The 14,109-nt window shown below is 34.8% G+C and overlaps 1 protein-coding gene across 1 annotated transcript in view; it reads right to left on the bottom strand.

The window, feature by feature from the left end:
• Positions 1–5,052, bottom strand: part of LOC148952406 (uncharacterized) — a 109,537-nt gene extending 104,485 nt beyond the window's left edge. Inside the window, exon 1 of the mRNA XM_089089863.1 lies at positions 4,825–5,052. Coding sequence (XP_088945989.1) covers positions 4,825–4,996 — 172 coding nt within the window. The 5' untranslated portion in view covers positions 4,997–5,052. The remainder of the gene's footprint in view (positions 1–4,824) is intronic.
• Positions 5,053–14,109: the final 9,057 nt, after the last annotated feature.

Below are 14,109 nucleotides of genomic sequence, written 5' to 3'. Positions count from 1 at the left end.
GCCTTGATTAAATCACATAGCGCCCTCTGTCATTCGGCGCCCTAGATAATCGCTTAGCCCAAGAGCCACCCCTAGTCTTAGGGCTAAATGATTGCGCAACTAACACACAAGGTAAAAAAAAACGTTTGCACAAGAGTTCAATGTTCTTCCAAGCACCTTAAGGAATGACCTTGGCTGGTGAGGGGTCTGAATATTTTCATCCTCTTACCCCCTTGAGAATTTTTCCATTCCCAAAAACATTTATCGCACAATAAGTCTTGTAACTTGAATCCTTATAAATTTTACACATAAATTGTGAATGAAAAACAAAAGCCATCGTTCGGTTATAAACATTTGTTTTCAGAAATTATGTCTTTTATCAACCGCTTCTCAAAAACTAGGCATATAGCCTCTCCTTCTCTATTGTAACAGGACTGCATATATAGAAGCCAACTTCATTGTAAATGTTTGCAACATACATTAGCAAATCAGCATTTATAGCATCGTTATGTAAGGAATCACAAAGGTATGCAATCCATTATTATTATTTTTACTATTAAATTCAACAAGCTCGTTCAAGATCAAACAGTATTCTGCACAGGCTCATGCGCAAAGGAAGGAAGTCTCACTGCCCAGCCCATGCTCGTATGCAGGGGAGAGATCTCTTTAGACTTCCCCTAAAATTTCAATTGTATCTGAATTTCCTAGAACTTTTTATTCAAATTATCAAATACTTATTTTTGTGAATAAAAAAAACTTTTTCCACAAGACAAGTTTTTCAAAGAAAAGTAAAGAGCTCTATTAAGCAAAGATTGAACAAAAATAAAGTCAAATAATTTTCCAAACGTAAAACTACCATAAATTACTATCAATAAATAAATAAAGCTAAAAACAAACAAAAATCACAATAAATAGCCGAGTCAAACTCGAAACGAGCAAAAATTAACACGAGTAGGGCTGATACCCCTATGCTTTCTCAAGAACAGGACACAATTTGTGCTTTACTGGAAAAAAAAAAACAACAACAAACAAACAAACAAATAAATGACCGTGGATAGTCAGTTAAATTGACATATACTGACATTTCATCGTTAAAGTTTTGATAATTTTCCATTTGTGAAAGTAAGAAAGGTGAAAACATTTCAAACATATTTTCTTTTCAGTAAAGTGAAAACTGTGTTCAGGTCTTGAGAAGGCATAAGGGTTATCAGCCCTACTCATGTTAATTTTTGCTCGTTTTGAGTTTGACGCGGCTATTTATTGTGATTTCTGTTCGTTTTGAGTTTCATATATTTATTGATAGTTATTTGTGGTAGTTTTACGATTGGAAAAATATTTGACCATATTTTTTCCTCATTCTTGACTTAATGGAGCTCTTTACTGTTCTTTGAAAAACTTGTCTTGCGAAAAGTCTTTTTTTAATCAAATTTTATTCGTTTTTTATTGACATAGTTTTTTTTTATGGAAAAAAAGTGTTGTATATCTTTTCAGTTTTCAAACAGTTCGTGGTAACGAACTGTAAGTAAGGAGCGACCCGGCTCAATAGTAACCGAAACTCTAAAAAACATAATTTCGATACCAATAGATACATCAAAAGAATCAAATTTTTATTCTGATTCCAAATATATAGGTGTCATCAAGTTTAGTCTTACCCATCAAATGTTATGCGCCTGAGAAAAGTTGCTTTATTTTTAAAAAAAGGGGGAAACAACCCCTAAAAGTCATAAAACTCTAATGAAAATCACACCATCAAATTCAGCATATCAGAGAACCGTACTATAGAGGTTTCAAGCTCCTATCTGCTAAAATGTGGAATTTGTATTTTTTGCCAGAAGAAAGATCACGGATGCGTGTTTTTTTTTTATTATTTATTTTTTTTCCCCAGGGGGGATCGTATAGATCCAGTTGTCCTGGAATATCGTGAAAGGGCTCATTCGAGCGGAAATTAAAAGTTCTAGTGCACTTTTTAAGTGATCAAAAAACTTGGAGGGCAACGTGGTCCCCTACCACTCTCATTTTTTTTCCCAAAGTCACCCAATCAAAATTTTTAGATAACCATTTTTTTTAGCATAGATGAAAGTATAATTAATATATCTTTTAGGATGACTTAATCCTCCACAGTTCGCGGGGGAAGGGCTACAAGTTATAAACTTTGCCCATTGTTTAGATACAGTATTGGCTATTTGGAAGTATACAGGCGTTTTCAGAGGAATTTTTCTCTAGTGGGGGGTCGGGGTCGGACTAGGGGTTACGGGGGAGGATTTTTCAATGGAGAATATTTTCTTGGGGGAAGGAACGTTTCCATGAAGGGGCACCAGATTTCACAGCATTATTTAAAAAACGATCAGAAATTAAATAAAAAAACAAGTTTTTTTCAACTGAAAATAAGGAGCAACATTAAAACTTATAACGAACAGAAATTATTCTGTATATGAAAGGGGCTGTATATGAAAATATATACAAATATTTTTGCAATTACCACCAGCCGGGCCCTGGCACTTGGCACGCGGCAGGCTTCTATATATAGATTCTCATTGTCGCTTTTCTCCTTACCGCAGACAATTTACAGTCTTTTTATAATTCAGTCTTTTCAAAGATATTTGATTATTAAATCAAGTCCGATTTGTAACGATATTTACTATGCTTTAAACCTTTGGTTTTATTTTTTAAGGTTTTTGAATTGTTGTAATCCCTTGTTATAATATATGCAAATAATTTTACAAATACCAGTTTTTTTGCTCTTTACGCAATTTAATGTCTTTCCATACTAGTTCTGTTCAAAGATAGTTGATTATTGAAGCTACTCCGTTTTCTAAAAAGGATATGTACTAGGCCTCAAACTTTTGGTTTTCTATTCTAAGGTTTTTGAATTGTTGTAATCCCTTGTCAAAATAGAGAATCATCACTTGTAATAATTGCAAATTTTCGTTTTTTGGGACTTCTTTCTGATATTATATACTGGCTGCGTTCAAAAACGTTTTCTTTTTTTTAGGTTTTTGAATTGTTGTAATTCCTTGTTAAAATATATGCAAATATTTTTGAAATTACCAGTTTTGTGCTCTTACACAATTTAACGTCTTTTCATACTGAGTCTGTTCAAATATATTTGATTATTAAAGCTAGTCCGAATTCTAACAAAGATATCTACTAAGCTTCAAACTTTTGGTTTTCTATTTTAAGGTTTTTGGATTGTTGTAATCCCTTGTCAAAATATCGAATCATCGTTTGTAATATTTGCAAATTTTCGTTTTTTGGGCCTTCCTACTGATATTATATAACTGGCTGCGTTCAAAAACGTTTCCTTTTTTAAGGTTTTGGAATTGTTGCAATCCCTTGCTAAAAAAAATATGAAAATATTTTTGAAATTACAAGTTATTTGGTCTTTACACACTTTAATCTTTACGCAAATTAAGCAATTCATACTGATGTCTTTTCAAAAATATTTGATTATTGAAGCTTCCCCAATTTCTAACAACGATATATGCAAATATTTTTGCAATTACCAGTTTTTTGCTCTTTACGGAATTTAACGTCTTTCCTACTGAGTCTGTTCAAAGATATTTGATTATTGAAGCTAGTTCTATGGCTCATTTGATTGGAAATTGAAAGGGCTAGTGCCCTTTTTAATAGTCGAAACTGAATGGAGAGGAACTAACCCCCCTCTCACGCCCACCATTTCCCCAAACACATTCAATCAAAGTTTTGAGATAGCCATTTTGTTCAACGTAGTTGAAAGTTCTGGAAATTATAGGGTCGTTTTTTAGCACTAAAATCTTACATCTAAGATCTTGCATCTTTCTGCAAAGATTATCATTTTTTAACTCATCTTTGTTCTAAGATCTTGCAGCTCACTGATGTTAGCAAAAAGTGTGAAGAACGCCACTGTTCTGCCATATAGAACAATGATCAGAGAACTTTGATGTACGTAATTGAGGATGACAAACCCCCCAGAGCAAAGGTTCTAAGTTATGCCCTAGGGGCATATAAGGTTTCTATATATAGTGTTGTCGCAGAAACTTTAATCGGGGCTCATTTAATAGGAAATTGAGACGGCTAGTGCCCTTTATAATAGTCGAAAGTGATTGAAGGGTCCCTAACCCCCCTCTCCCGCCCACCATTTCCCCAAACCCCCCCAAACAAAATTTTCAGATAGCCATTTTGTTCAACATAGTTGAAAGTTCTGGAAATTAGAACTGGAATCGGAGGATGAATACTCCTCCCCCCATGCCCATCATTTCCCCAAACACTTCCGATCAACATTTCCATATAGACATTTTGTTAAAGGTAGTTGAAGGATCCGAAAATTAGGTCTTTGAGGATGACGACCCCCCGAAAACCCTCAGGGGTATGGTTGTAAGTTATGCCCTGGGTGCATAAATAGTTTTTATAAGAACTTTTGTCTTAAAAACTTCAAAAAAGGGTAATTCTATTTGTAAATTAAGAGGCCTATTGCCCTATTTAATAGTTGAAAGTAGTCAAAGGGAGAATCACCCCCCCCCCACGCCCATCATTTTCCCAAATATTTCTGATCAACTTTTGATATATTCATGGTATTCAACGTAGTTGAAAGGTCTGGAAGTATATATATATATATATATATATATATATATATATATATATATATATATATATATATATATATATATATATATATATATATATATATATATATATATATATATATATATATATATATATATATATATATATATATATATATATATATATATATATATATATATATATATATATATATATATATATATATATATATATATATATATATATATATATATATATATATATATATATGTGTGATCCTGTTGAAAAAACGCGTAAACTTGCCTTCTAGTAGAGAAACAGAGGCTGCATAAACACTATGAGTAATGATGTTGAACTCGCTTTGCTCTTCACCAAACGAGTCGGAATGAACAAACTCGAGGTATGGTTTCTGCTGTTGGGTTCTTGCTTGAGCTTCATCTGATTGGAGGATAGAACCCTCTTTTGAAGACATCATCCATCCAAGGGTTGCGAACTCGGCGACAATGAAACATGTTATAGAAACTAAAAACAAAGTTTATTCTATAGTATTCATGTTAGTTCCCAATTGATAGCAGATTAACTTAGAGCGAGCCTTTGGGCTGGAGACACCCAAGGAACTAGAAACTGAGACCCAAGGCCTAAAAGGATTAAAAAAAATCGATAAATTATTTTGTTCATGCTTAGCAATTTTCTAAAAATAATGAGCCTCAGCTCACCAAGGAAAAAAAATTGACGCTAATGTCTGATAATCAGGAGAATTAAAAAATTGGTAACACTAAAGACATGTGAGGACCAAATTCTAGCTCATATACTTTGAAATGTAATTTTCTTTTTATCAATATCAGAATAAAGTATAAAAACAATTTAGATAGAAAACTTTGCAGATAGAAGAGGAACTAATTAGTGGATATTAAAAATATTATAAAACAAAAAATGGCCGGAAACGGCTATCCATTTATATGTGATCATATTTGCTTCCCAAAAAGGAAAATAAAATAAAATCTTAATTTGAACAAGACTTACTTGACTTAGGTCTCCTGCCGGGCGCTGCTCGGCGTAGAGAGTGACGTTTGCTTCCTCTATCCACTTCGGTCCATAGCAAGGGTTTGCACTTCGCTCGGTCTGATATTTGCAATCGATAGGAGCTCGGATAAGCTGTCGGAGCATAGTTTCTTTGTTCGGCCGCGAAGACGCTTCTAACCGGCTCTGATAGGGTCAAAGTTGAAGATCATCCTTGCGGGTAAGTGCAGGGGTAGATGTTCAAACCTCCGTAAGGTACGCTCGGCTGCTTGAGTAGAAAACCGGGACTGCTTGGTGAGATACAGCAGCTTATCGTTACTGACGAAGTCAAGCCATCATAGACCTTCTATCTTTCTTAGGCTCTTCGACTGGAATCCATCGATGGCCATTAGGGTTGCAGCTGATGCTTACCAAGTCTTGGATCCATAAAGCTCACAGAACCGACGGGGGCGTTGAAAATTCGCAGTTTGGTTTAACGACTGATATTCGGTCTTCGGCAAAGGTGACAGTTCAACCTGCCCATGGCAGAAGACGCTTTGGATAGCCTTGCTTGCAGCTTGGAGAGAAGTGAGCCAGTTGAAGAAATTGTATATCCCAGGTAGGTGAACCTTTGGACAACTTCTAAGCTAGTTGTTCCGTCCAGACTGACTGGAGATCTGACAGCAGGGGAAGACGGCTCGATAGTCATAATTTTCGTTTCATTCCAGTTTACCATAAGACATTTTGTTATGATGTTGTCAAGATGAAATTATGAAAAGTGTGCAAATGTGAATATTAGATTTCAAATGACATTAAACAGACCTCTATGATATTCTAGTGCCCTATCAGTACTAGAGAAATAAAACAGAAAACGGAAGACTCATTAGTGTTTCCAGCTCTTTTTGAAAGTTCCAAGAATTTTTTTTTTCAAAACAAACTTTTAATATTAATTAGTAAAGACTTTGTAGTTTAGACTTTTTGAAAAAAATTAATTAAAAAAAACATTCCGAAAAATCAGTTTTTCAAAGAAAAGTAAAGGTCATTTTAAAATTAAGCTCAGGAGAGTACAAATACCTGATATATTCAAATTCAAAACGACCAGAAATTACTATTAAAGATTAAATGAAACCTAAAACGAACAGAAATCAATTTAAAAATGACAGCAAAAAACATAAAACAAGTAATAATATAAATTAATAAATAGATCTTAAAGCGAGTAATGCTTAGATTGAATATGAAAATCGACCTTAAAATGAAAAAAAATATTTTGCTATTAAAGTATAAATGAAACTTAAAACGAACAGAAATTAAACAAACAATCAATGCGAACGAAATGAATAAATAAATCTTAAAACGAGTGAAATTTAAATTGAATATGCAAATCAAGCTTGAATCGAATAAAAACAACTACAAACAAGAGTTTGGATATCGCCTCACGGCAAAAGCCTAAAACCTACTGCGTCATTGGTGCCTTACTGAAAGCTATATGAGTCTTGAACAGTCTTGGAAACTATAAACAAAATCAAATTGAATATTAGATATATAATGATATTAATTGTTGAAAGATCCATCAGTTCAAGATTTTTTTTCACTGAAATTTTTATTTTCATTTTCAATGCTGTAAGAACAGGAAAAGAATAAATTTGTAATATACGAGTAATTCGTTTTCAGTGATGCACCAATGACGAAGAAGGCTTTAGGTTTTTACAGTTAAAGAAGGGGGCAGTATCCAAATTTCGTTTATAGTGAAACTATATACGTCTTGACCAATCTTGGAAAGACTTAGTAAATTAAACTGAATATTTCATGTATAATGATATTAATTGCTGAAAGCTCATCAGTTCAAAACTTTATTGTAATTTTAATATTTATTTTCGATATTAAGTACAAAAGAAAACATTTGTTATATAATTCGTTTTCAGTAAAGCGCCAATGACGCAGTAGGTTTTAGGCTTCTGTAGTGAGGCGATACCCAAACTCTTGTCTGTAGTTATTTTTATTCGATTCAAACTTGATTCACCTATTCAATTTAAGTTTCACTCGTTTTAAGATTTATTTATTCATTTGCATTAATATATATTGTATGTTTGTTCGCATCGATTGTTTATTCAATTTCTGTTCGTTTTAAGTTCCATTTATACTTTAATGGCAAAATACTTTTTTTCGTTTTAAGCTTGATTTTCATATTCAAGCTAAGGATTACTCGCTTTAAGATCTATTTATTTATTTATATTATTACTTGTTGTATGTTTTTTGCTATGATTGTTTATCTAATTTCTGTTCGTTTTGGGTTTCATTTATTCTTTAATAGTAATTTCTGGTCGTTTTGAGTTTGAATTTTAACAGGCTTTGTATCTCCTGAGCTTAAGTTTAAAATGGCCTTTACTTTTCTTTGAAAAACCTATTTTTCGGAAAGTTTTTTTTAAATTGATTTTTGTTCGTTTTTGATTGCAAAAAGCTTCAAGTTTTTTTTGGCATGGGAGGGGGGTGCATACTGTCCGATTATTCTTGACTTTAAAAAACAGATCTAGAACTTTCAATTTAAATCGAATGAGGCTTTTATCAAAGTCTATACGATTACCTCTTTGATAAAAACCTTATATTTGAACAATAGACAGTTTGCATAACTTGTGGACAGCGATTGACAATAATGAATGGATTGAAAAAAATAGCTCCAATAAGGGTGTTTAGACCATTTCACTTGGTGACACAAAGGAATCACGACTTTTTGGAATTAATAGGATTTTGTGTGACAAAGCAGTTTTGCATCTATCACAGAGAATGTATTTTAACCTTATAATTGTATAATTATAATAGATTTACTATGTTTTCTTCCAATACAAAAGTTCACCTTATTAAAGTCTTTGGGGTGGGGGCGGTGTAGTAGGCATAAAGAAGAAACTTTAGCTTAGACAGTAGGAGAGGGGGAGGGTGAAGTTGGAGTCTCATCCAATACGGGGCGGAACTTCACTTATCTCCTCCGTTCCCGATTTAGGAGATTAGACAGACTCATTGGGCTGTAGAATGTTGGACTGTTTGAGTTGTGGAAGACGTTAAAATACCGAAAAATACTTTATATTTTCAGTTATTGCTGGACTGATTTCATAGATTAGGGAATGGTGAGCTCCCTGGCCCATCATTTGGTTGAGCCTCAACTCATAATTTGCAATTTTGATCAATTCTTCAGTGTTATGTGCATATATTATTCTAAATATGTTATTTTCAGTTATACTTTTATCGCATTGCGTTCATTTTTAAGACTTGAGATAAAAACTGAAACCTTAGCGTAGACAGTGGTGGGGGAAAGTCTCCCCCCTCACATGTATAAATGAGCAGTCACAGAGAAAGTAATACAAATGAAAATAATCTGTTTTTTGAAAAAGTCTTTTTTCAAAAGACACGAACAAAATCGTCTAAAGGAACCTGAAGTGCTATCTCTGACATTTCCGTTGATTCTTTATTCCCGTTACTTTCAGATGTAAATTTAGAATATTATTGAATGGCTTTAGTCTTCCCCTCCCTGAATAATTCACATTTGGAAAACTCACCCCTGGGAAATTCCTCCCCCCTCAAAGAACATTTTCTTTTCCTGCTAATAATTCCCACGCGTTAAATTCCACCCAGCAGAAATTTCTCAGCTGTGGAATATGCTCCCCCAAGCATATTCCCCTCAGATAATTTCGGATATTCATAAAAATGGAAGCTGAAATTTCTACTCAGCTTTTTAGGTCAGAAGTAATGCTATAGCATTACCTAACTAAACAGCCATAAGGGTTCAGTGAATTAATACTTCTTCGTTTTTCCAGGGGCACTTTATGTAGAAGAGGTGGTCGCTTAAACTTTGGAACGGGGTTCATTGAATTACAAATTAAAATTTATAGTGCCCTTACACCAGGGGTGGATCCAGGAATTTTTTTTTTTTGGGGGGGGGGTGCGCAAAATAGGTTAATCCGATAAACTTGCGTTAGGAGCAAGTTTAATCAATGCAATCTTGCGTTAATTAGGTAAATTACATTACTTTAGACTACCTTAAGGGGGGGGGCGCCCCCTCGCCCCTCCCCTGGATCCGCTGCTGCCTTACACTCTCTGTTTTTTTCCTTGTTAGGGAGGAGAGCAGATGTCTAATAGGTGTGTGTTAATACCAAAACATTCTAACTCTCATTGGGCCTTCAGGTAAAAACAGAATTAGTTCAAAGGAAAGGGTGGGAAAAAGGGCGTGGGGGGTTATTTACCCCTCGATCGCTTTTGACTCTTAAGAGCTGGACTAGAACTTCCAATTTCCAATCAAACGAGCCCTTTCTGAAATTTACACGAGAATCCGGGGGCGAGAATCCTGCTCCCGGGCCCGGGGGGGTTTTGTCGACGCCAGAGTTTTGTTACTTAACCTTCAACTATTTTTAACAAAATGGTATTTTTAACCCTTGCATATAAAGCACCTCTGGGGGGAAAATATTAAAAAAATATTGAAGTTATATAAGATTTATCCATTCATTTATATTTGCACCGATTATATTTATGTTTGTAAGATAGTTAATTTTAATTTCTGTTCGTTTGGGGTTTCGTTTATTTTTTAACAGTAATTTCTGGTCTTTTTGAGTTTTAACAATAATAGGAATTAATTTCTCCTGGTCCTGAGTTCAATATGGCTCTTTACTTTTCTTAGAAAACTTATTTTTATGAAGGTTTTTTTTTAAATTAATAATAATAAAACATTGAAGCCTTATGGCCTTTGCTATAGACAGCTTAATTACATGCCTCTGATAAATCAAACGCGATTTTTTCACGCAACAATGAATGGATCGAAATAATAACTTCTAAAAACAGTAGTTAGGCTAATCCATTTGTTGATGCAGAAAGAACAGGATCGTTTTGATTAGACCATTTCTTAGATTGTTTGTGCCACGATAATTTAGCATTTATCGCAAAGTATGTATTTTAACCTTATTTTAAGTATAGCTGTAATTTTAAGTATTTTATAATAGATTTACTATGTGTTCTTCCCATACAAAACGTTACCTTATTAAAGTCTTTGGGGTGAGGGCAGCGTAGTTGGCATAAAGAAGAAAAATTTAGTGTAGACAGTAGGAGAAGGTGAGGGTGGGGTTGAATACTCATCCAATACGGGGTGGAACTTCACTTATCTCCTCCGTTCCCGAATGAGGAGATTAGACAGACTCATTGGGCTGTAGAATGTTGGACCGTTTGAGTTGTTGAAGACGTTAAAACACTTAAAAATACTCTATATTTTTAGTTATTGCAGGATTGATTTCATAGATTTTGGAATGGTGAGCCCCCTGGTCCATGATTTGGGTGAGCCTCAACTCGTAATATGCAATTTTGATTATCGTTCCGTGTTATGTCCATATATTATTCTATATATGTTATTTTGAGTCATACTTTTATCGCATTGTGTTCATTTTCAAGCCTTGAGATAAAAACTGAAACCTTAGTGTAGACAGTGGTGGGGGAAGTCTCCCCCCTCACATGCATAATTGAGAAGAAACAGAGAAAGTAATATAAATGAAAATAATCTTTCAACAAAAAAAAATTAATTAAAAAAACTATAATAACTTTACAAAAGAAATAACCATTAACAAGCACTATATAAGGCTATCCTCACATTTGCGCTACAAATGGGAGGATATTAGGGGGTCGGGTTTAATCCTAAAAGATGGACGGACGGGGCTGGCTGCGCACAGCCTTTCCGTTGGTGGCCCTGTTTTCACTAATCTTAGTGCACAACTAAGAAACAATAAAACATCGAAACCTTATTGCCTTTATGACCTTTAGTTTTCTATTGTCTAAAACTTAGTAAAATCAGAAAATTAATTTTAAAAACTAAATTTATTTATTAATTTACATTCATATCTATTGTATGTTTGTTTGCATTGATTGTTTATTTAATAATTGTTTGATTGATTATATGCCCCTAGGGCATAACTTAAAACACTACCCCCTGGCGGGCTGTGTCGAACCGGAGTTTTTTGTTATCAGAACTTTGAACTATTTTAACAAAATGTCTATATCAAAATTTTTATCTGATGCATTTAGGGCGTGTAGGAGGGGGGGGGCTAGTCGCCCTCTAATCTCTTTTGACTCTTAAAAGTGAACAAGAACTTTCAATTTCCAATCAAAAGAGCCCTCTCTAAAGTTTATAAGAGCATCCCTTCCATAAGAAATAATGGGAAGGATTTGGAGAATCCTTAAATTACAACCCTTGCCCTGAGGGCTGTGGGGGAGTTGTCATCCTCAAAGACCTAATTTCCAGAACTTAAAACTAGGTTTAATAAAATGGATATCTCAAAATTTTGATTGGATGTGTTTGGGGAAAAGGTGGGCGTGAGAGGGGGGTTAGTTGCCCTCAAATCCCTTTGGACTGTTAAAAGGGAACTAGCCCTTTGAATTTCCAATCGAATGAGCCTTTTTTGACGTTTCTACAACACCACCTTCTATAAAAACCTTATATGCCCCAAGGGTATAACTTAAAACCCTTGCCTTGAGGGTTAAGGGGGAGTGTCCTCCTCAAAAGTATATTTTTTATGCGAAAATCAACTACGCTGAACAAAATGGCTGTCTCAAAATTTTTATTGGATGTGATTGGGGGAATGATGGGCGAGGGGGGGCTATTTGCCCTCCAATCACTTTCGACTATTTAAAATATGACGTAGATAATTTCGGAGACCACATTGCCTTTCCATGACGATAAATAAAAGTTCAAATAGGGATAAAATCCTTTTAATAGACAGTGATGATGATAACAGTGATAGAAATTCACAAAAAATACCAGATATTTCGGTCACATATACAGTGACCGTCATCAATATTATTATTGATGACGGTTACTGTATATGTGACCAAAATATCTGGTATTTTTTGTGAATTTCTATCACTGTTATCATCATCACTTTCTATTAAAAGGATTTTATCCCTATTTGAACTTTTATTTATCGACTATTTAAAAGGGCTCTAGCCCTTTGAATTTTCAATCGAATGAGCCTTTTTTGAAGTTTCTACGACAACGCCTTCTATAAAAACCTTATATGCCCCAAGGCCATAACTTAAAACTCGTGCCCTAAGGGTTTGCGAAGAGTGTCCTCCCCAAAATTATATTTTTTATCTGGAAATTAACTACGCTGAACAAAATAGAGATCACAAAATTTTGTTGGGCTTTGTTCGTGGAACCGATGGGCTTGGGGGGGGGGGCTAGTTACCCGCGAATCATTGTCGACTATTATAAAGGGCACTAGCCCTTTGAAATTCCCATCGAATGAACCTTTTTTGAAGTTTCTACGACAACGTCTTCTATAAAAATCTTATATGCCCCCAGGGCATAACTTAAAACCCTTGCCCTGAGGGTTGTGGGGGAGCATCCTCCTCAAAAATATATCTTCTATCTGGAAATCAACTACGCTGAACAAAATTGCTGTCTCAAAATTTTGATTGGATATGTTTGGGGGAATGATGGGTGTGGGGGGGGGATAGTTGCCCTCCAATGGTTTTCGACTATTAAAAAGGGCACTAGAACTTTCGATTTCCAATGGAAAGAGCCCCCTTTGAAGCTTCTACGACGACCCCTTCCATATGAGGTGCCTCTGGAAAAAAATAATGATAATAAATAAATAATAAAACATTGGAGCCGTATGGCCTTTACTATAGGCAATGCTATAGCGTTACCTCTGATTATTTATTTGTGTAGACTTTGACTTTGCCGGTTTTTTTTTCAGCACAAAAAGCTGATTCTCTTTGTTATGAAACTATAGGCTTATTTTTTACACTTGTGCTATTGTTGACCGTTAAGTTACTGTTTCTGATTACCATGAACATTAGTAGAGGAGGGGGTGTTACTCGTGACGGGACTCCTTATATGGGCATAGAATACTGTCAGTACACCATATATGGGCATAGCCTCCCTAGGGAGAATGATTGCGTAATCGGTCAATGACCTCTTTCTCCAGGTGTGTTTTTGGCACGCCCTCAGCGAATGTCAATGTTGTTGTTATTGTTTCCGAGGCAAAATGCCAAGGTCAATGTTGTTGTTGTTTTGAACAGAGTCATTAGAGAGAACACGTGGTTAATGGGGTCAATGTTGTTGTCGTTCGAAGCAAAGTTAATGACACTTCCTTCCTGTTCGAGGCGGATGTTATATTCCGGAAATAGTATTTGTTATTGTTATTCGAGCCAAATGTTGTTGTCGTTCGAAGCAAAGTTAATGACACTTCCTTCCTGTTCGAGGCAGATGTTATGATCCGGAAATAGTATTTGTTATTGTTATTCGAGCCAGATGTTATGAGGTTCCCGGAAACAGTTAATTAATGTCTGACAGATGACGTCAAGTTAATTAATGTCCTTGCATTTCCAAAGAGAATTGTCACCGAGAAACAGTTAGATCACACATGATGTCATGATTGATTGATTGGCACAAAAGGGGAATTAATTTGTTGTTCTATAGAGAATTGATTCACGAAAGGGAAATTAATTTGTTGTTTCTAACAAGAGAATCGTTTCCGAGCAGACGTATTGATCTTAGCGCGCGAAAAGGTTTCCAAATAATTTGAAATGCATTGGCGCAGAAATGACAAACAAAAGGAA

The sequence above is a fragment of the Artemia sp. Qi Xiang Cuo genome, chromosome 5, assembly GCF_049724085.1.
Source record: "Artemia sp. Qi Xiang Cuo chromosome 5, ASM4972408v1, whole genome shotgun sequence".
Taxonomy (NCBI): domain Eukaryota; kingdom Metazoa; phylum Arthropoda; class Branchiopoda; order Anostraca; family Artemiidae; genus Artemia; species Artemia sp. Qi Xiang Cuo.
This window is presented reverse-complemented; position numbering and strand designations above follow the sequence as displayed.